The sequence below is a fragment of the Mustelus asterias genome, chromosome 17 (genome assembly GCF_964213995.1).
Source record: "Mustelus asterias chromosome 17, sMusAst1.hap1.1, whole genome shotgun sequence".
Taxonomy (NCBI): domain Eukaryota; kingdom Metazoa; phylum Chordata; class Chondrichthyes; order Carcharhiniformes; family Triakidae; genus Mustelus; species Mustelus asterias.
The window spans coordinates 25,099,909-25,123,638 of NC_135817.1; the positions used below are offsets into that span (position 1 = coordinate 25,099,909).

General features: G+C 40.8%; 1 protein-coding gene across 4 annotated transcripts in view; it reads right to left on the reverse strand.

The window, feature by feature from the left end:
- Positions 1-23,730, reverse strand: part of glra2 (glycine receptor, alpha 2) — a 231,743-nt gene that overhangs the window by 125,318 nt on the left and 82,695 nt on the right. For all 4 annotated transcript variants that reach the window (XM_078231966.1, XM_078231965.1, XM_078231967.1 and 1 more), the window contains 2 exons: positions 12,293-12,516; positions 432-514 (listed from right to left, as the gene is read on the reverse strand). In XM_078231966.1, coding sequence (XP_078088092.1) covers positions 432-514; positions 12,293-12,516 — 307 coding nt within the window. The remainder of the gene's footprint in view (positions 1-431; positions 515-12,292; positions 12,517-23,730) is intronic.

Below are 23,730 nucleotides of genomic sequence, written 5' to 3' on the forward strand. Positions count from 1 at the left end.
TTCTGTGTGGAAAGAAAATGTCCCTCTGGACCCTTTTGTATCTCTCCCCTCTCACCTTAAACCTATGCCCTCTAATTTTAGACTCCCCTACCTTTGGGAAAAGATATTGATTATCTCGCTGATCTATGCCCCTCATTATTTTATAGACCTTTATAAGATCACCCCTCAGCCTCCGATGATCCAGAGAAAAAAGTCCCAGTCTATCCAGCCTCTCCTTATAACTCAAACCATCAAGTCCTGGTAGCATCCTAATAAATTTATTTAAGTAGGTGGTCTTGGTATATAACCTATGAGTTAGAAATGAATGGCATAGATGCCATGCATGATTAGCAATGTTTATGAATGTGCTTATTATTACACCGTTAGTAGACATGGTTCATCAGAGGATGAAATGAGGCTTGTGTACGTGCACATGTAATCCAGTTACTTACAACTTTCTAACTGCATTGCACACGTTTGTACATCCATTGGAAAATTTTTCAAATCCATTGGACAGGATAATGTCAGCGTCAGCCTGAGAAAAATAGGCAAAAATATAGATTATTTTTTTTAAAAATACATTGATTTCAATGTGGAATTTGTCATCTATCTCATTTTGAATTATGGGTCCAGAAATTTCAAATATTCACACAAGACACCAAAGAGTTAATATTTGCAAGATTTCGCGAACACTTGTAAAATGGGACAGCACAACAGGGATAGGCCTGCAGTATTGCTGATTCATGCTTGCCACTAGCGAGACTCCATGCTGGCATTGCATCCTTGCAAAATTAGGCCTCAAAGTCTGATTGTTAAACCAAAGTCCATCTTCTTTACCTCTGTCTTGCGAGGTTTGGAGACATTAATCATTCTAATTTATGTCTGGTTTTATGACAATCCTCCTGAAACCACTGCTTTTCACCTTTGTGATTTGGATCTAAATTCCAGTTCACGTTGAAGGGTGTGAGGATAAAAGAAATAGCTTTATTTTACTGGTTGTCCCAAGCATAGCACATTTAATTTCATTTCAACACTGTCCTTTCAATAGATGAGATCATGGTACAGAATTAGTTATTATTTCAAGACAATCTTTGCTGGCCTCTATGGAAGGAATAACTGAGCATGATTTTCACTGCGTTGACAGCACACACAAACAAATAAGACTTTTGAAGCTCATTAAGACATTTTAATGCAAATTCCATTAGTTTGCTGAACATGGAAAGTCAGTTTGCCATACAAGTCATCTTTTCTCATGCTGGATTAGAAAGCAATCTTACGCACAGAGGTGATAAGATAGTCACTATAAGAAAAACAAACTTCATGCCATTTCACAAGGCAATGTGATCAATTTTAACTGGTGGGAGAAAACTGGTGGGCAGAAGGCCAAATGCAACTGTATGATATTGTTGACCAGAGGCTCAGGTCTTGTAGAAACCTGTGGTCTTTGCCATTCAACAAGCAAGCAGGGCACCCCAAATGGGCATTCCTCTGCAGCCCACTGGCATCATCCACTGCAGGACTGGCTGCTCAGATGCCAAGCAAACTGTAGGTATTTCCTGGGGAGGAGGGAGAACGTGAGCACCAGGATGGGTGAGCCAGAGCTATAAGTGACCTAAAGTTTTCACGTGGAGCCAAGAGGAGCAGGAATTTTGCTCCTGGCTCCTCAAAAACACATAATATGAAAAGCAAATTTAGGGACATTTTTCAAGCATCACCAATGCTCCCTTTAAGAAAAGTTTATTTGGCCACTCAAGCACTGGCACAATTGGGGAGGCCATGTTTTGACTTGCTCTGGCCATATTGTAGCACTGAATTGGCATCAGGCGTTACAGATATCAGAGTCAACTGACCTAGATACTTAAATGAGCCACCCACCTAATTCAAGCTGACACTTGGGCCGCGTAAAAGCTCTGGGCCAAATCTTATCAATCAGTCAAGAGCAGCAACAGGGTGGCAAGTGCAGCACTCTGATTTTAGGGCTACCACCAGGAATGTTTCATGTATAAAGACAGCATTCTTCTTCAGTCTCTGTGAGTGGTTATATTGAACTGCGTTAAGATGTCTGCCTCCAAAGGCAGCCTCATGGCATGTGTACATGACTATGAAAAACCAGATATGTCAGTCAGACTGATTACATTTCAAAAGCCAAACAGGGTGGGCCAAGTACAAATTCGCCCTAATGTTCTTTTGAAAACAGTGTTAAAGAGATATTATTGGGACAGTGCGAGTTTAGCTAGAATCATAGAATCCCTACAGTGCAGAAAGAGGTCATGTAGCCCATCCAGCCTGCACCAACAACAATCCCAACCAGGCTCTAATCCTGTACACCCATGTATTTACCCTGCTAATCCCCCGACACTAAGGGGCAATTTAGCATGGCCAATCAACCTAACCTGCATATAGAGTCATAGAGGTTTACAGCATGGAAACAGGTCCTCCTGCCCAACTTGTCCATGCCGCCCCCTTTTTTAACTCCTAAGCTAGTCCCAATTGCCCACGTTTGGCCCATATCCCTCTATAGCCATCTTACCCATGTAACTGTCTAAACACTTTTTAAAAGACAGAATTGTGCCTGCCTCTACTATTATCTTTGGACCGTGGGAGGAAACCGGAACACCGGGAGGAAACCCACGCAGACACGGGGAGAATGTGCAAACTCCATACAGTCACCAGGGGCCAGAATTGAACCCGGGTCCCTGGTGCTGTGAGGCAGCAGTGCTAACTGTTTAATTCCAATCCATTACCGAGAGGAAGGGGACAGCATGAGTGCTTGGTGCAGAGGTTAAAAGAAAACAAAATCCCAGAATGGTATTAAAAATGTGTTGGAGAACTCCCAGCATCTGAAAAGTGCGTTCATGTTTCCAATGCAGACCATTTACCAGGGCACTTCTAACATAGACTTCACACTCAAAATACAAATTCATATTTTTAGAACCTGAGGGTCTACTGTATACATCCAGTAATTTCTGTACATATTAGATATATATATATTGCCCACTGCTCAGCCCTTTTCTCTGTAAGTAGAAAATTCATTGAACAAGTCTTATTATAAAAGAACAGTTTAAATTTTTCATTATCGCTTGGTAGAATTTACAAGAAAACATAACTGGAAACAAAACAAAGGCATGTTCAAAGGTGGTAATTATTCAATGAAAACATTGGCTCTTTTTCTGGTATTTACTGTCAAGCTCTGTTATACTTTACTGTAGCCTAATGAGACTCAAACAATACCATGTCATTTTCTGCTTTTAAGGTAGCAGCTGTTAGCTCTACTGCCTTATGTTGTTCCTTGGGTTAAGTATTTGTACTGAGATTCATTAAAAGTGAGGCACATAAGTAAAACTTACCCAAAACTCTGTTTGGCATATCTGAACTCACACCAAATTTGGCTCTGTCCACCAGTATGAAATTTGCATCCTCATGTTCAAGTCTGTCACCCCTCCCCATTCCCCATGTCTGTAATTTCCTCCAACCAAATCCCACTCAGATCTCTGCGCTCCTCCAATTCTGGTCTTTTCACATCTTCCATTTTAATCACCCCACCATTGGCAGCCATGGCTTCAACTGTTCAGGCCCAAAGTTCAGGAATTCCTTCCCTGCACCTCTCCACCTCTCTCCCCAGCCTTGCTCCTTTAAGACCCTCTTTGACCAGGCTTTAGGCCATCTGTACTAATAGCTACTTTTCAAAGCCAAATTTTATTTGATAACATTTCTGCAAAATTGCTTGGGATCTATTAAATGTATAAATGCCAGCAGTTTTTGTAGATAAGTTACCGAAATAGTGCTCTTTGAAAAGGGGTGCTTTCTACCAAATGAAGATGTTATTGTGTGAAAGATCTTTTAAGTGGGATAAATAATTTTTAACTTTTTGTTTATTTCCTTCCTACTCTTCACTGCTGTCAGTCATGTTGCAATAAAACTCAGTGCGTGACAGGAGATCACTGGCACCTCACCCAGGACTGTTTCTCACAGGCAAAATGAGAGTGAGGGTCAGTAGCTATATGGTCATGAAGAGCATCACAAATTTTGGTCTTCAGCTCACACTCACATGCACCATTGTCCAGCTGTTTATCACTAGATTACAATCTGAAATTGGAACCCCCTCCTCCAGCGGATTGATTTTTCTCTTTGCTGGTCCAGCTTAGAAACCCACCACCTCAGCTGAGATGAACTAAATCATGACAGATTAGATAAAGAACTTCTATCTGCCTGGATCACCACTCTGACATGCAATGTGTTTACTCATTGAGTCTTTTGGGAGAAGCTGTATGAAAAGCAATCCAAAAGATAATTAAGTGTGAAATAAACACAACATAGGCTACATTGGATGTATTTAGAGTCAATGTTTATTTAAAAATCAGTCAAGAACTAATTCCTCAAAACTGTTGCTCATATTCATCTCCCAAGGCATGTAACCAATCTAAAATTGGATTATTAGAAAAGAACTAACAATTTATTCAGCATGATATTAATACTCATTACCTGTTTGAAACCACAACCTGTTTGGAGGAGTGTGCGGTTAATAGATGCAAGTTATTCTGTTGGCTCTTTTGCCAAGAAAATGTAGCTTTGCACATCCCAATATACTTGGGTGGCACGGTGGCAGAATGGCCTCAGTGCCAGCAACCTGTGTTCAATTCCAGCCTCAGGTAACTGTGTGGAGTTTGCACATTCTTCCCCCTTTCTGTGCGGGTTTCCTCCAGGTGCTCCAGTATCCTCCCATAGTCCAAAGATGTGTTCAATTGCCCCTTAGTGTCAGGGGGTTTAGATGGGATTACAGGCTTGAGTGGGATTGTGGTCAGTGCAGACTCAATGGGCCGAATGGCCTCCTTCTGGATGGTAGGGATTCTATGATCTGTTATATATTAATTTTAACAGCAGTCTCTATGCTAATTAAAATAATTTAAAATGTAAGTCTAAAGTTATCCTGGGAGTCCCCTTGTACAATTTGCCTAATTTCCATATGGACAACCGCATGCACCAGTTTTAATACATATTTTCCATTGATGCAAATTGAAATCCCTTCTCATGACCAAACAATGTATAGCAGGACTGACAATGTAAGCTGTGGCTCTAGATACAGCGAATGAACTAATAATCCAGATTTTATGGACATACATATCACTGGCTTGACAATAGCATTATAGAAGAGAGTTCACAAAGGCAGTCCAATATTTCATAAGCACCACAGCAGACTGGGATTGCTTTTTGTTCTGGCAGTTCTCAGTGAGATGAAAAGCTGACAAATGTTGGACTGAATACCAATGAATGAAAAAGCAACACAGAATGTCTTTGAGTCTCCGTTACACTTTCTGCAACAGAATCCCCTCACCTCCAATATGGTCCAAGCAATCTCTTAAAATGAAAAGTATCTAATGACAAGCACTGATTAGTAATTGAACACGAGTAATCTAGATAGCAGCATGCTTTATGATCGAGTACAGGTATATCACTCGGAACTGTTATGTCTGGGATTTGAGGCTTGCTTTGCTTTATGGTCTCAGGCATTGAAATAAAAAAGCATGCCTATAAAGAAGCCAATGTGAACAGATGTGTTTTCTGGCAATACTCCAGCGTGTTGAAATGTCTGTTACCAGTGAGATATTTACTACTAAACAGATGCCTCCATTATATATTAACCAAGTAACAGCAATGCAAGTTGCCAGTGTCGCCCAGCTAAGATTTTAATTCATTATAAATGGTTGCAGCCTTCAATTTCAGAGATTACTTGACATTCACGGACCTGAATCTAATGACCACAAGAGAAAATGGACACTAATGCGAGGTTCTTTTAAGAGACTTGTTAATGTCACCATCATTAATTTAATGCAAATGGTAGTAAAATGAAGGCAGCCAAACGATTTTATGAAAATAATGACCTTTCCATATTCCAGGATTCATTTACCGCAATGACATTTAGCAACTTGACAGTGGCATGAGTCTCCACAAAAAAAGTAACATTCAAAGACATCATGGCTTATCCACAGCAACTCTGTGGAAATATCAAGGGCATTCATCGTTTTCTGATCACTTGGATCAAAAGGAGCAGATTTAAAATAATATAATGATGCTGATCATTTTTGGAGGCAGCAATAATGAGATAATGTGCTATTAGTATAAGTATACTATTAATGAAGCTACATATATAAGACAATAATGCATTAATTAGATATAACTGTTAAAAAAATACTCTTAATGCAATGTGCCACACAACATTCAGGTTATACTTGCAAAGACCTCCGGACGTTGATAAAGTGAGAATAAGGTGAGATTGTTCATCAGTAAATATCCTTTGACCCTGAGGGGTTTTGTCCATTATGTTGCACGATCTTACTCCTAATTATTTAGCAAAACTTCAAACAGAAGATCACAAGAGACTAATGGGAAGACATTCTGGGTTGATTTCCCTTGATTTTAAAATTCTCCTTCTTATTTTCAAATCTCTCTGTGGCATCGTTCGCCCACCCCCATCCCCATTGCTGTAATCTTCTCCAGCTCCCAGATCCTCTGAGATATCTGCAGCCATCTAATTCTGGCTTCCAGCACACCTCTGATTTTTTCTCATTTCATTAGTTTTGGCTATGCTCTCAGCTGCCGAGGCTCCGAGCTCTGGAATTCCTTTTCTAAACCTCTCCATTTTGTTACCTTTCTTACCTCTTAAACACACCTCTTGACCACATTCTTTGCCATCTGCTTAATATTGACTAACATGGCTCAGTTTCAAACCTGACTTTATAACACAACTGTGAAGCACCAGTTTGGGGCTTCAAAAGTATTATAAAAATACGAGTCGTTGTTGTACTCTCATATAAAACATTGTAAAGTTTTGAGGGACATTTTGCTTCTGTTACACAGTAATTTTGATTACTTTGACAATTTCAAAATGCTTGTCACATTAGTAGAACATCTTGAGCTCTTAATAGGCTTCTGACAACATATCCTTTACACCACGTGAGGTCTTTTTAGTAACTCCACTTTGACAGGAGTTGCAAGGGATGACAAAGGAGTAAGCACGCTCTCAACAGTGTGTGTGGACTCAGGACAACATAGAACCATAGAATTCCTACAGTAAAGGAGGAGGCAATTCAGCCCATCAAGTTTGCACCAAAAACAATCCCACCCAGACCCTATCACTGTAACCACACAGATTTACCCTGATAATCCCCCTGACACTAAAAGGCAATTTAGCATGAGCCAATCAACCTAACTCACACATCTTTGGATTGTGGAAGGAAACCGGAGCACCTGGAGGAAATCCACGCAGGCATGGGGAGAACGTACAAACTCCACACAGTCATCAGAGGCTAGAATTGAACTTGGCTCCCTGGCGCTGTGATGCAGCAGTGCTGACCACTGTGCCACCATGCCACTCTTATACTTGAACGTCTGTGACGAGCAGCGTGCAAGGAAGCTGCAGCAAATATTTAGCCAATGGCCTCTGCTAGCATTGTCTGTTGTAGTCACGGCCACTGGATCTTTCAACTTCTTTAAAGTCCAGCTCTATTCAAGCTGCCACAGGAGGTATCAGGAACATGAGTCACTCAACTGATGTTAGCTTTGTTGAAAAAAAAGCATAGAATCACTACAGTGCAGAAGAAGGCCATTCGGCCCATCAACCCTGCACCGACAACAATCCCATCCAGGCCCTATCCCCATAACCCCATGTATTTACCCTGTTGGTCTCTCTGACACTAAGGGGCAATTTAGCATGGCCAATCCACCTAACCTGCACATCTTTGGACTGGTTTTCCATTGATTTGTAGATGCAGCAGGATTGAGCATTTGCTCAGATTTCAGACTTTGCCCATCTCTAGATGCTTTTGGACTGCATCCACCTCATTTAGCAGGCTCCATTTGATGAAGTTACTGCCTTGGTGATGCACAATCCATTCTAAAAACGTGCAACAGTCATCAGCAACACTTCATTCAGCTCTGTGCCTGTTTTTCTTAAAGCAGCCAAGATGCTTTCATATTGTCCCGATCCTTCTCCCCTCTACCTCCAATATTTGCCCCTGTAAAACAAGTCAGAGGCTAGCTACTTAGAAGTCTCTGACACTTGGCTCATGACTCCTTTCAGGAATCCATGCTCAGTGGCTCGACAATCAGATCCATGGAATAAAGCTCTCACTGAGCAATAATTCCACTTGGATCTTCCTGCAATACTGTTAAAGGGAGCGTCCCATTATGATACTAGATTGCTGCATAACTTTGCTCAGCAATGGGAAAAATATATGGAGCCAGCATACAATGAGGACCTTCAACTTGATAACGAAAGGACACCAATGGCATAGACGATGATGAAGCTGGAAAGGTGCAACAGTTACCTCTGGTCAGAGCTCTTAACAGCATCACATGGACGAGTGCTTCAGCTGAACAAATTCTATTCCTCTAAATTAACAGCTAGAATCCAGCATTTCTATCAATCCTTCCATCCTCCAGTGCTTGGCATTTGCAGGCTTACAAGTTCCCTTCCCATTGTAAAAATGCCCCAATATTGGAGTGTGATTCAGCTTTCCCACATTCTGTATGACGGTATGCTGGAGCAGATCTGTGGCCAATTGAAGTTCCTATTCATTGAGTTTGTCACCTTGTTTAAGGAGATAGTGCAGGCTATAGACTGTATGACCCCGGTATGAATACCTCTGAGGGGTATTACTGCTGGTGCCGGAGGTTGGGCTTAGCTCTAGTGTTCATTGAGAAGATCATGCTCTCCAGAGGGTGCCAATACCTTGCACCAGGCTGCCACACAAGTTGGTAGTGAACTGCCCCACACTCTTTGATATACCACAGCAGGTCCCAGCTAGACAATCTAACATAATTGAGCAATTGAGATGTACCAAAAAAAAAATCTTTATTTTAAAGGCTAGAATCCTGAAGCCTGTTTCAGTCAGCAGTAAAAAGTCACAACACCAGGTTAAAATCCAACAAGTTTATTTGGAATCACAAGCTTTCAGAGCGCTGCTCCTTCATCAGATGAGTGGAGGTAGGTTCACAGCATATATAGACAAAGACAGGAGCTGATGGAGGAGCAGTGCTCCGAAAGCTCATGATTCCAAATAAATCTGTTGGACTTTAACCTGGTGTTGTGAGACTTCTTATTGTGCCCACCCCAGTCCAACGCTGGCATCACCACGTGAGTAAGCAGTGCATGAGATGGGTACTCAGAGCCAAATAGCCTACTCCTGCCTCCAAGTCCCATACTCCTAGGTTGCCCACCAGTGAGTTTTATTTTTCCTGGGGTGTCATTTCCACCTGTGCTTGCTCCTGCTCCTTTATGCTCCATGCGTCATCCAGTGCAGATCCACTGATCTCACTTGCTTGAAACATTGTCTGGAAAATCTCCTGTCCCACAGTCATGAAAACCTTTTGCAGAAACTCTACTCTAAAACAGATGTCTGAAAAGTTACAACAGCAGCGTTGGAAAAAGCTCAGAGGAAATTCTACAGCAGGTGGGGCTGCCAGGGTCAGACAGAGCACAAGCAAGACACAACACTTCTTAGAGAGAATTCTCTAAGAAGGTAGGGGAGTCTAAAACTAGAGAGCATAGGTTTAAGATGAGAGGGGAGAGATACAAAAGTGTCCAGAGGGGCAATTTTTTCACAGAGAGGGTGGCGAGTGCCTGGAATGAGCTGCCAGAGACAGTAGCAGAGGCGGGTAAAATTTTATCTTTTAAAAAGCATTTCGACAATTACATGGGTAAGATGGGCATAGAGGGATATGGGCCAATTGGGACTAGGTCAGTGGTTTAAAAAAAAAGAGTGGCAAGGACAAGTTGGACTGAAGGGCCTGTTTCCATGCTGTAAACCTCTATGACTCTGCTTCAATGCAGGTCGCAACAAACCCAAGATGTGTAACGGACTTAAGAGGAGGAGACAAACTCAAGGGCTGGCACACTGAATCAGGAACAGCAGTGCAATACATCACAGGTTGTCCTGCTGGATGTGTTACTGAGTTAAGTACAAAGAGCAAAGAAAGGCAAGATGCCCATACATGCTGTTATGCTTGACCTCCAGCCTCGTCATGTCAATGCTATGTGTCCTTTTCCTGCCAGTTATATTGATAGCAGCATCCTCCATTGGATGTGCGCATGTGGACTGAGGTAAGCTAGTTCTTGCACATTCCCTTCCATGCTGTGAGCATCTGAAGAAAAGCAGAAGTGGGTTGGTATGTGCCCCAGCTGGAGAGTTGTGAAGATACGTGAGGCAGCTTGGCGTAGTCACTATGCTGAGAGAGAGAAGTTGCAAATGTAGGCAAAAATGAAAGGTAGTTGTGAGCTTAGTAGCAGGTTTTAAATGTGAAAGTGCAAACTGAATAAGGGGCAGTGAAATGAGCTGTTGTGTTTTTTGGAGAGTCACAGGAAGCAGGAGAGGGTAGGACTGCTAATGTTGGGGCAAAATGTTGAAAGATTGAACAGAGAATAATAGAGAAACTAGCTTTACCTTGGCTGTCCTATTGAGGTTACTTCACAATTTTCTGGCCCTAGTACAATGCAAGCAATGCACTTTGCCACCTATCATTGTTGCTGGTAACATGCCTTGGGTGTCCAGTGTCCATCAAAGGGAAAGGAGACCTCCTTCCTGTTACTTACTTGCTCCTGAATCTGCCATTTTGCTGGCAGATCCAGAAAATCAATTGCCAAGAAGCAACATTGAATTGTGTGCCATCTCTTTAAGAAGTGAAAGCTTTCTTTATTTAAAGACAGTGCGGTCAGATTTCCAGTCCTCAGCAAACTGCCTATAATAGGGTGTGCAATTAATGCAGGCAGTTTGCCAATTACATTGTAAGCAGGTTCAACCACAACAATGGATCAGGTGTCCTGCCAACATCATCAGGCCGTTGGAATGATTCTCTCACTTGGTATGTATATCTTAGATATTTAATTTATCTCAGAGTAATGTAGATATGATGTTTGTTCTAAATCTGCAACAGTTCATTTACAATAGAAACAGAAAATGCTGGAAAATCTCAGCAGATCTGGAAGTATCTGTTGGGAGAGAACAGAGCTAACATTTAGCTTTGTTCTCTCCCAACAGATGCTGTTAGACCTGCTGAGAGTTTCCAGCATTTTCTGATTTTGTTTTTTCAGCATTCGCAGAAACTTGCTTTTATCTTGTTGTTTATTTATAATACTTTGAAACATCTCAGAACTTACAGAACTTACATAGTCTGAGCCCAGAGCCCCAGGTATTTTCTCGAGCAGCCTCTCTCAGTATTCTTAGCTCTCTTGTTCCACACACATGCTTAAACAAGTAAGTACAGTGATACAGATCAGAGAACCAACTAACATAATCAAACACAGATCAATCAAAACATTGAACAATGCACCACTGAGCTGATGTGTGCTCCCCACCAAATAGAACCTTTTTGTATTCCTGTGAAAATGGGCAAAATGTTAACTAGATCCTGGGATATGATTTCCTCTATGTGCCAGGCACTTGAAAGATTAATAAGCCTATGTTTTAAATACCTCCTATGATTCAGCCCTTGCAGATCCAAATTGATTTAAACCTAATTATTGCTTCCTAATTTTCCTCATCAACGCTGATTTATTGTTCTGTACCAAACACCAAACCACATTTCACAAAAGCAAAATCATTCACATAATGACCTCCTGACAGTGCTAAATTCTAAGCAAATTTACTTTTGAGATAATGCGAAAGCAGTAGTGACAGTCACTAGTAATAAAGTAATAAAACTTGTACTTCATAAGAAAAATAATACAAACGTCTTCAAGCCCATTACAAAATTATGGTAATGTAACTTGTTTGATCAAAAGCTCAGTGATAAACAATCTCCCTGTTTCACATAAGAACCTTTGTCTCTAGATTTAATGTTTAGTCCACGTGACACCACTAAACAGACTCAGTCCAAGAATTGTGCATTAGATATATGAGTACCAAAGAAGCCACTCCAGCTTCTCCTACTTCCCCACCTCACTAATCCCAGTGAGCACTTTAAGGGGTGTGATTAGGCAACATTGTAAAGACAGGAGTGTAAATGGGCACTTGCCATGCATGTTTCATCTATTTTTCCTTGATAAATGAAATCGGTATCTTACAACAGATGTAGGACTGCCAATTTGCCTATCTGTACAACCACCCACCTGCTTAGGGCTGTGTTCGGTGCCCATTTTGTCACTTCAGGCTGGGAAAAGCTGAAAATATTCCTCAGTGTCCCATTATTTTATACAATTAAAATCACTGGAGCAACTTATGAAGTTGACACCGTCAGAGGCAGTCTCAGTCAGAGGGTTCGGTCAAATGCTACAACTACATAAGGAAATAATAAGCTGTTATGGGAAAGCCAACCTTACCTTATACTGTACAAGACAGTTCCATTTTTAAAAATGCGAAGCAGTTTGTTGTCCGTTGTGACTTCATGAAAGTTGGCGCCCTTTTCGTTAGCAAAGAACAGATCAGGCTTCCAGATGGAATCCAACATGGAAGGATCCAAGTCTAAGGAATCGTCAGGGTATTCACTGTAGGCTAGTCGTGGATCATTCCACGTCTGTCGCAGGAATATATTCACTCTGTAGTCCTAAGCAAATGTGAAATTGTTTTAAAATGGTGTTCATTTACATGCTTGTGCTTCCATTTGAAAATAATGTATTTGAGAATCCAAGTTTAATTGAAATTTTAAGTACCACAGATCCCACAACACTGTAATCATTAATCCTTATTACACACCTTTTTTTCTGGGCTTTCATTCCAATTCTTTTTATTTTTTGATACCAAACCACACTAAGAACTGCTGGGCACACTCTTGAGTTATTCTAGCTCAGCAAGTGTAGTATTTGAGTTGAAGTAAGAAAAAGGCCAACTTCTGCATTGAAAGAACCATTTGCACAAAATAATAACACAAAATAATAATGCAAAATAATATTTGATTTATTTAATCATTTTGAGGCTTATTTTCCAATTCAGAACAGGTGCAGTTCACTGCAGCATGAACAGTGACCATTTAGTGACAATGCCCAATGCATAAGCTGCAGCCTCGAAACGCAAGGTCGGTAATAATAATCTAATGCTTACCCGCATTTTGGCAGCCTCTTGCTCACCAATAAAGTTTCATTGATGATCTACTAATGTAGCAAAGCTGTGTGTTTTAAAGACTCAATACTAACACGCACAAGCTTATCTTGAAGGCCAAGTGAGGAGGAAAGGATCTTGTTCAAGCAATGCTTCTTTCATTGGATGTGTGCGTCACTGGCCAAGCCAGCATTTATTGCCCATCCCTAATTACCCTTGAAATGATTAGCTTGATAGGTCACTTCAGAGGGTAGTTAAGAGTCAACCACATCAGTGGGTCTGGAGTCACGTGTTGGCCAGACCAGGTAAAGAAGGCAGATTTCCTTCCCTCGGGCACATTAGTGAACGAGATGGGTTTTAATGATAGCTGTCATAGTCACCAATATTGAACCTAGCTTCATATTCAAGAGTTATGAATTGAATTAAAATTCCATTAGCTGCTGTGGTGGTATTTGAACCCCTGTCGCCAGAGCATTAGCATGGTTTGCTCGAATACTAGTGCAGTGACATTACCACTACACCACAGTCTCTCCAGTTATTGTACCCATTCCAGGGGAACCAAGTTTTCATCATTTACTAGATTGATTGAAATTTTTGAAATTGGCCTCTTTCTGGTTTCCCTGGGCCCAAAGGGTACATAATAATATTGTTACTATGTATTCCTCCAACAGCATTAACTCCATCATGCGAGTCACTGTTTTAAAGCAGTGCAGTTTACAGCCATTCCTTTTATAAGTAATTTATACTTTTCTAACATTTAACTTGGTATTAAAAATTCAGGAGTTGATTCACAAGTATGAACAAAATCTGCAATCACATTTATACTTTGCAGTACACTTCTCTTCCCAAACAACTTATATAGAACTCTTCATAAAAGTTAATAAGGTTCTAATGTGACAGTAGTTCATTATCTTATGATGCTCAGGTGGCCAATAAGATTTGTTACATATAATAGTCAATTCAAAAAGGATTCCATTTCATAGACATTACTTGATGTTTATATAATACATCAATAAAAGTGTTTTAAGTATTATTGTTAACATATGGAAATTATTAAATGATAATTGTGAAACATAGCATATATGTGACTTTGTGCCAATTCTGTGAATCTCAAGATGATGATTTATTTGTAGTGGTTTTAATTTGATTTGATAGCATTTTTCTGATGGAACTGACTCCAGCAGTGGCAAGTGGCCAAGTCACTTGACCACTCATATTGTGCCAACAAATTTTTGGGCAATAGAAATCAGACTTGATTTTTGTTTGTCAGCGCCAAATAGGTTCTATCACAATTCAAGTAAGTGGGTCATATGACTCAGACAAACATCTGGTGGATGGGTGGTTAAAGAACAAATGTCAGACGTTATAACTTGCGTACTTTAATCTCGGGAGCTGTGCTAAGCGTTGTCAACCAAAAGTTGCCTTTATATAAGCTTTCGTTCCTTTGTCTCTGCATGTAATGCTTAGATACAATGATTACAAATAGGTTAAGATAATTACTCTTGAAGCGAAGCAAAGCTATGAATGTAGGTAATTTTTAAACTTTGCTATATTTTCAAGCAATAATTTTCACCTGTATATTTTATCAAGCCATTGTACATTTTGATTGTACAGTGTTTGAGGGAGGACTACGTTGAAGTACTCAGGCTCCTTGACTTAATTGGATTTGTATTAGCCTGATTCAGGTTTAAGGATAGAAGCAAGTTGTTTGCTCTTGGTCCTCCTTGGGTCTAGGAACCCATCAAAGTATTTTTTAAAAGTTTTACACAAATTTGGAGTTTAACTACATTCTCTACTGTATAATTATCATTATTGACCATGCAGGACTTTCCAATCCATCATTCAAATATTCATGTATACTGTATGCAAATTGCACTCCCTATTATGTTCTACACAGCTTAAATCCCAATAAAAGCTAAACTAATTTAATGAAATGGTAATATCATGCAAATTTGGAGATGCTTTACTGTTTTTATGTTCTTAATTAGATTTGATTAGGTTGGATTATTCAAGACATGATCATTTCAAGGTTCATTAGATAGTTGGTTTTAGTCACATCAACAGTCATGTTGCATAATTCCACCTACACCACCAAAGCACATACATATTTGCTGCATAATGCCATGCTAATAAGAATATAACGAATGCAAAGGAAGCCAACTGGTTACAATACAAAGTTTTGTCCAAGTCATTAGGTCCCCATTAAATCAATCAACTTCTCTTACAATTTGTTTATCTCTTCAATTTATCTTCCCCTCCCCCCATTGCTCAAAGGTGACAACTCGCAATAAGGTATTAATCCACAAGGCAGTGTCGGGCCATCTCATACCATCTGTCACATCAGGGTGCCAAAAAAAGCAAGCTAAATATTTTAACTTTATTTTTAATTAGAAGATTTGCTTGTTGCCGTGGGTCAGACTCTGGCCTTACAGCTTCAATATCCCCGAGCCACTCTTACCAGATCTAAAAAAGAAATTGACTATTTTGTTTTTAAGAGTAGGGCAAAGGTAACTTTGAACTCACCTACATTAAGCCCAACCCAGTCTGATAGTAATTTTCTAGCCAGTGGAAGCCAAGTCAAAAAGTATTTCTATTCTCATGATTTATCAGTCAGCAGCTTCAAGCTAAAATTAATTGGCTATCTCAACCAACTGACCACAGAATAACTGGCTTGAGAAAGGATCAAAAGTCAAAGTGGTTCACCTACTCAAGGGGCTTCGGACACAACCTAGGAACACTGTGTTACATACATGGCCTGAGAGCGCTTAATGTTTCAAGTGGCTGCCCAGAATAAACACAAAACACAATTAGCCCCATTTAAACAGAAAATTTATGAACATATAATTAAAATTGTTAGATAGAAAAAAATGTAAAGTTAAAATAGTTAAACGCAGGATAGAAAATGAAGGAGATGAGAGTAGACAATAGGACAGGTGAGGCATTCCTTTTTTTAAATTGTTTTGTATTTTTCTGTATATGGGTAATGTGTGAAAATATTAATTGTATTGTTGACATTTCATTACTGCTGTAATGTCACTAAAGAAAATGAGAAATTTAGGAACAACAACTGAAGAAAATGAGATCTCTGGGTGAGATGAAGCAATATTGACAGTGTAGAAAAATGCAATGCTGCCTTCAGAGAAAGTTCACAAATAGGACAGCCCATCCGAACTACCCAGCGTACATAAACTGCAATTATAATTATTTCAGCATCCTTGATCAAGCAGCATGTTTACATATGTATTTATGCTCTGCTAGGTTTTCTTTAAATTTTGGCTTCCCCCCATTTAGCATATGCTATGTTTCCGGATTATTCTGTTCGTCAACATCCACCTCCATCTGCTGCATCTAAGTTCAAATTCCAACATTGTAACAGTCCCCCATTTATGTTTCACTAAATCCCTCAGAGTCCGAATTGATCCCTTGACATGCAATCAAAGCTGCTTGATATGTCTTACCAGGTGTTCGTTCAAGGTATTACACAGTGGTAATAGTCTAATTCAGGGATTAAGTGTGTTAATACTGCGTGTCCCATCTGCCGCTAATGGGTTGTTTTTACTGGTGCATATGTGGTGTAAACAAATTTTATGAAAAGATCCAAATTCAAGTAAGATGCTGTTCACAAAAACAATTACATTCAGCTGTCACCCAAAGGATTAGCCTCTCCCCTGTATTATAGAAAAAACAATGTTCTTTATAAATTTGAACTGATTTATCCAACCCTGCAGTGAAGGAGGGGTGGGTGTGGGCCTGGGTAAGAAGCTCTTTCAGAGAGTCGGTCCAGACTTGATGGGCTGAATGGCCTCCTTCTGCACCATAGGGATTCTATGGCCGAAAATCTCCCGTTCTACCTGCCACATGAATCATACCGAGCAAGATAGAAAATGTGGCAGACAATTCAAAGATCCATTGAGCTTGGGCGGGAATTTCCAGTCTGGGGAGTCCCACCCTATGGTTCTATCTTCATTCTTTAATATGTTACACAACATCAAAAATTGATGACAGGAAGCTATGGCAGGTGAGGACCGAGAAACTATCATTATCACGAAAGAGATAGTGTTGGACAACTTAATGGGGCTAAAGGTAGACAAGTCTCCAGGTCCTGATGGAATGCATCCCAGGGTACTAAAAGAGATGGTGGGGGAAATAGTAAATGCACTAGTGGTAATTTACCAAAATCCACTGGACTCTAGGGTGGTTCCCGCAGATTGGAAAACAGCAAACATGACTCCATTGTTTAAAAAAGGAAGTCGACAAAAGGCGGGTTAGCTTAACTTCTGTTGTAGGGAAAATGCTTGAATCTATCATCAAGGAAGAAATAGCGAAACATCTGGATGGAAATTGTCCCATTGGTAAGACTCAGCATAGGTTCATGAAGGGCAGGTCATGTTTGACTAATTTAGTGGAATTCTTTGAGAACATTACATGTGCAGTGGACAATGGGGAACCTGTGAATATGGATTTGGATTTCCAGAAGGCATTTGACAAGGCGCCGCACCAAACACTGCTGCATAAGATAATGGTGCACGGTGTTACGGGTAATATATTAGCATGGATAGAGGATTGGTTAGCTAACAGAAAGCAAAGAGTGGGGGTAAATGGGTGTTTTTCTGGTTGGCAATCAGTGACTAGTGGTGTGCCCCAGGGATCAGTGTTGGGACCGCAATTGTTTACGATTTACATAGATGATTTGGAGTTGGGGACCAAGTGTAGTGAGTCAAAATTCGGAGATGACACTAAGATGAGTGGCAGGGCAAAGTGTGCAGAGGACAATGAAAGTCTGCAAAGGGATATAGATAGTCTAAGTGAGTGGGCGAGGGTCTGGAAGATGGAGTACAATGTTGGTAAATGTGAAGTCATCCATTTTGGTAGGAATAACAGCAAAATGGACTATCATTTAAATGGTAAAAAATTGCAGCATGCTGCTGTGCAGAGGGACCTGGGTGGCCTTATGCAAGAATCAAAAGGAGTTGGTTTGCAGGTGCAGCAGGTAATTAAGAAGGCAAATGGAATGTTGTCCTTCATTGCTAGAGGGGTGGAGTTTAAAAACAGGGAGGTTGTGTTGCAGCCGTATAAGGTGCAGGTGAGGCCACACCTGGAATATTGTGTACAGTTCTGGTCTCCTTACTTGAGAAAGGATATATTGGCACTGGAGAGGTTGCTGAGGAGATTCACTAGGTTGATTCTGGAGTTGAGAGGGTTGGCTTATGAGGAGAGACAAAGTAGACTGGGGCTATACTCATTGGAATTCAGAAGAATGAGGGGAGATCTTATAGAAACATATAAGATTATAAAGGGGATAGATAAGATAGAAGTAGGGAAGTTGTTTCCACTGGCAGGTGAAACTAGAACTAGGGGGCATAGCCTCAAAATAAGCGGGAACAGATTTAGGACTGAGTTGAGGAGGAACTTCTTCACACAAAGAGTTGTGAATCTGTGGAATTCCCTGCCAGCGAAGCAGCTGAGGGTACCTCATTAAATGTTTTTAGGGCAAGGATAGATACATTTTTGAACAGTAAAGGAATTAAGGGTTATGATAAGCGGGCAGGTAAGTGGAGCTGAGTCCACGAAAGATCAGCCATGATCTTATTGAATGGCGGAGCAGGCTCGAAGGGCCAGATGGCCTACTCCTGCTCCTAGTTCTTATGTTCTTACTATGCACAGTACACTTCAATTTATTGAATTGGGAAATTAAAGTAACCTTTATTTGGTGGGTAAAATTAGCAGGTTGAATGTTGTGCAACTGCTCACTTACTTCTGGGAGGTGGGTTTTGAATCTACCTCAGAGTGATGTGACAACAATCCCGTCCTTTTTTTAAATTTATTTATAAGTGCCACAAATTGGCTCACATTAACACTGCAATGAAGTTACTTTGAAAATCCCCTAGTCGCCACACTCCGGTGTCTTTTCGGATACACTAAGGGGGAATTTAGCACGGCCAATTCACCTAACCAGCACGTCTTTCAGGCAGTGGGAGGAAACCGGAGCACCTGGAGGAAACCCATGCAGACATGGGGAGAATGTGCAGATTCCGCACAGACTGTGACTCAAGCCGGGAATCGAACCCAGGTCCCTGGCGCTGTGGGACAGCAGTGCTAACCACTGTGCCACCGTGCTGCCCCACATCTCTCAACTGATTAGAAGAGTCTACTTAAACTATAATTCGACAGTTTCATTGTAGTGCCCAGGGGGCATTAGACCACAGCATTAAATCCTCACACTTCAACATTAATTGGACACTAAACTGACAAGCTCTCTCAGATAAACCTTGAGGAAATCTGATGTGTGAGGTGAAAAAGTGTTCACAGCAGTAAACTTCCGAGGCTGTTGTTAAGTGTACTAGTGTGACAGGGTACAGAAAGGGGGGAAATGCTTGCAGATTTTCAACATAAAGAAAAGTATCTCAATAATTCATCTCGACTACACCATCTTTTGTTGCTGGCTTGATTTTGTATTTGATATTGCTATATCTGATCTGGGAGAGCTTGATGTTGACACTGGTGTGTGGAATCATGGGAAGTATTACTTTCTTCAGGATTCAGTTACCCATAGAACATCTAGCAAGTGCTCTGAATTATATTTTCTAAATTCAATAATGGGATGGGGCTGTTGCTGGCTGGGCCAGCATTTCTTGCCCATCCCTAATTGCCCTTGATGTGGTGGTTCTGAGTTGCCTTCTTGAACTGATGCAGTCCACGTGGTGTAGGTACACAGTGCTGTTAGGGAGGGAGGTCCAGGATTTTGAGTCAATGGCAGTAAAGGAACAGCAATATATTTCCAAGTCAAGGTGGTGGATGGCTTCGAGGGAAGATCCAGTGGTGATGTACCCATGCATCTGCTGCCCTTGTTCTTAATTTAGACAGTGTGGTTGTGGGTTTAGAAGGTACTGCCTAATGGGTCTTGGTGATTTCCTACAGTGCATCTTGTAGATGGTACACACTGCTGTCACTGTGTGTCGGTGGTGAAGGGAATGCCGATCCCTTGCCCATCAAGTGGGCTTTTTTCTCCTGGTGTTGAGCTTCTTGAGTATTGTTGGAGCTATAGTCATCCAGGCAAGTGGAAAGTATTCTGTCACACTCCTAACTTGTGCTTTGTAGATGGTGGACAGGCTTTGAAGAGTCAGGAGGTGAGTTACTCACCACATGATCCCTTTTCTCTGACGTGCTCTTGTAGCCACAATATTTATATGACCAGTTCAGTACAGTTTCTGGTCAATAGTAAATCCTGGGATACAAGTAGTGGGGAGTTCAGCAATGGTAATGCCATTGAATCTCAAGGGGCAATACTTGGAATCTCTCTTGTCAGAGATGGTCATTGCTTGGCACTTGTGTGGTGCAAATGTTACTTGCCACTTGTCAGCACAAGCCTGGATATTACCCAGATCTTGTGAAAGCAATAGAAGGTTAGCAGTCAAATAAAATCTTTAAACAAATAACTCCTAAATCTTAAAAATGTATGTATTTCAGATTTTCTAAGATATGAAAAAGTAAACAGTATTATAAAGCGAAAATTATAAGTTATAAATTACACTCTCAAAGTTACTTAGCAGGAAAATAATGTATTCTAATTACATTATTATTCTGATGTGGAGTTGCCAGCGTTGGACTTAATATTTTTCTGCACAATGTGATTGTTGCTGTATTTTCAACTTTGTTTGCAAGATGCTGAATATGTCATTAGATAGATGGACAGATGAAAATTATCTAGTTAAGGACGGCATGGTGGCACAGTGGTTAGTACTGCTGCCTCACAGCGCCAGGGACCCGGGTTCAATTCCGGTCTTGGATGACCATGTGTGGAGCTTACACATTCTCCGTGTCTGCATGGGTTTCTTCCTGATGCTCTGGTTTCCTCCCATGCTCCAAAGGTGCACAGGTTAAGTTGATTGGCCCCGCTAGGTTACTCTTTAGTGTCAGGAGGATTAGCAGGGTAAATATGTGGGGATAGGGGTGGGTGGGATTATTGTGCAGACTCAATGGGCTGAATGTCCTCCGTCTGTACTGTAGAGATTGTGTGATTCTATGAAATCCAACATGGCTGTGTCAGGATCAATGTTTTATTTGAACCTCAATGACACATGAAACTCATGATTGGAATTTTAATTAATAATGGTGTGAGATGTAACTTATGGTTAATAGCTATGCAAATTTGACTATTTATTAATGATAGTATGATATTTGGTAGTGACAGTAAAACATCCGAATGCTAATTAATGACACCATGAAATTTGATGGTACGTTATCAGCAATGTGAGATCTGATAGTGAATGGTCCTGTGAGATTTAGCTGGCAGTATCAGCAGTGAGATGCAATTGTTCATTAAAGGCACTATGGGATCTGATTGTTAATGCTCGTGAAATTTGCCTGGTGGTTAGTAATAGTAGAGAGATTTGATTGTCAGTTAATGGATCTAAGTGCTAGTTAAGAACAGTGTGTGATTTCACTGTCCTTTTATCACATTTTGGGAAATGACTGTTCATTATTGGCAGCACATCCTTACCTCCTGTAGAGGACCTGTTGGTGTTAATGTTACTTAACCATTATAAGAGGGGAGAAGTTCCTACTGGGAACTGATTGGCAGAATTAAATATAAGCAATCACACCTTAATGAGTGGCAAGGAGCTTATTGAACAGCTGCTGGGAGACATGAGACTGCCTGAAATCAGTGAAGCTCTTAAATTGGCAAGTATGGGGGATTGAGCAAATATGGTAATCACATCTTCACAAGGAGTTCTTTGGATCAGCAGAGTCTGCCTTAAATAGCCAGTGTACTTAATACTGTGTCGCTTTCATAATTGACTTCCACGGAAGGAAACGGTTAACATTAATTGCCCCGTTATAGGTACTTTCCTACCTTAAGTTTTGTTTTTCATTCATGGGATGTGGACATCATTAGGTAGGCCAGCATTTATTGCCCTGTCCCTAATTGCCCTCAAATAAGATGGTGGTGGTGGTGGTTATTAACATTGGGGGCATAGTGCCTTTAAGGGAATGGGTCACTTGATCCTGTGAGGTGATTTGCCCAGGAACTGCCCTGGGAGGGCAGTTGTCGTTTGATGTGTGGAGTGAGTAAGACCTGCAATAAATACCTGTATCCTCTGATGTCTGTCTGTGGAGTCAGTTCTTGGGGACACACCCACAGTAGTAGAGAATTTAACAGTGGTGAGCTGCCTTCTTGAACTGCTGCAGTCCAAGTGGTGTAGATACACCCACAGTCAGGAAGGGAGTTCCAGGATTTTGACTCTGTGGCAGTGAAGGAATGGTGATATATTTCCAAGTCAGGGCAGTGAGTGGCTTTGAGGGGAATTTTCAGGTGGTGGTGTTCCCATGTGTCTGTTGCCCTTGTCTTTCTGGATGGTAGAGATCGTGGGTTTGGAAGGTACTGGCTAGGGAGTCTTGGTGAGTTCCTGCAGTGCATCTTGTAGATGGTACATACTGATGTTCTTGTGTGTTGGTGGTGGAGGGAGTAAATGTGTGTGGATGGGGTGCCAATTAAGTGGACAGCTTTGTCCTGGATGGTGTCAAGTTCTTGAGTGTTGTTGGAGTTGCACTCATCCAGGTAAGGGGAAAGTATTCCATCACCAACTGCCTTGTTAGTTGTAATGTGGAGATGCCGGCGTTGGACTGGGGTAAGCACAGTAAGAAGTCTCACAACACCAGGTTAAAGTCCAACAGGTTTATTTGGTAGCAAATACCATAAGTTTTCGGAGCGCTGCCCCTTCGTCAGATGGAGTGAAAATCTGTTCTCCAACAGTGCACAAAGACACAACATCAAGTTACAGAATACTAATTAGAATGCAAATCTCTACAGCCAGCCAGGTCTTAAAGGTACAGATAATGTGGGTGGAGGGAACATTAAACACAGGTTAAAGAGATGTGTATTGTCTGTGCACTGTTGGAGAACAGATTTTCACTCCATCTGACGAAGGGGCAGCGCTCCAAAAGCTTATGGTATTTGCTACCAAATAAACCTGTTGGACTTTAACCTGGTGTTGTGAGACTTCTTACTGTTGTTAGTTGTAGACAGACTTTGGGGAGGCAAGAGGTGAGTTATTTGCCACAGGATTCCTGGTGTGGGTGGTAAAAGTGGTGGTGACTTTCCTACCTTAAGTTTTTAATGTCCATTATAATGATATGGTAATTGATAGTTACTGAGTAATGGTTAATGACTTTAGTGTGATTTTGGTATTCAGATAATTTTGGATCTACAGTATATACAATGGGCCTTGGTCTACTAACATTACAATAGGTTAGACTAGTTACAGACTACAAATAATGGGCTGTTTCTCCATTTTCCAACTCTTTCACTTTCTTACCTGTCAACTTATACTTGTAAAATCATATTACTTTGCTTTATTAACAAATTAACTGCATTACCTTTCAAAAAACATGGTTTTTGGTTGTGTTCAGTTTTCAGATATATGGATAAAGGATATCTGACCTGTGTTAGTGAAGGGCCCTGTGAATTTTTTTTGATTTAGTAAGAAAATGTCATTTAATTTTCTCTTCATGAAACTTTGAGGTCATGGCAGTATGGTGTTGGGGCTTTCACATTCAGCTGCACAATGCTAAGTGGCTTCCTAAGTCTCCAGTACGGTGGTCAGAAAGTAGTTGTACATTCTGAGTCAGGCATTTATGCACTGTGTTTTTAAAAAAAAGTCTTGGACAATTCTTAGCCCTTCACCTCCTCCTCTACAAGACTGGTTTGCCCTGAATCAGTTGG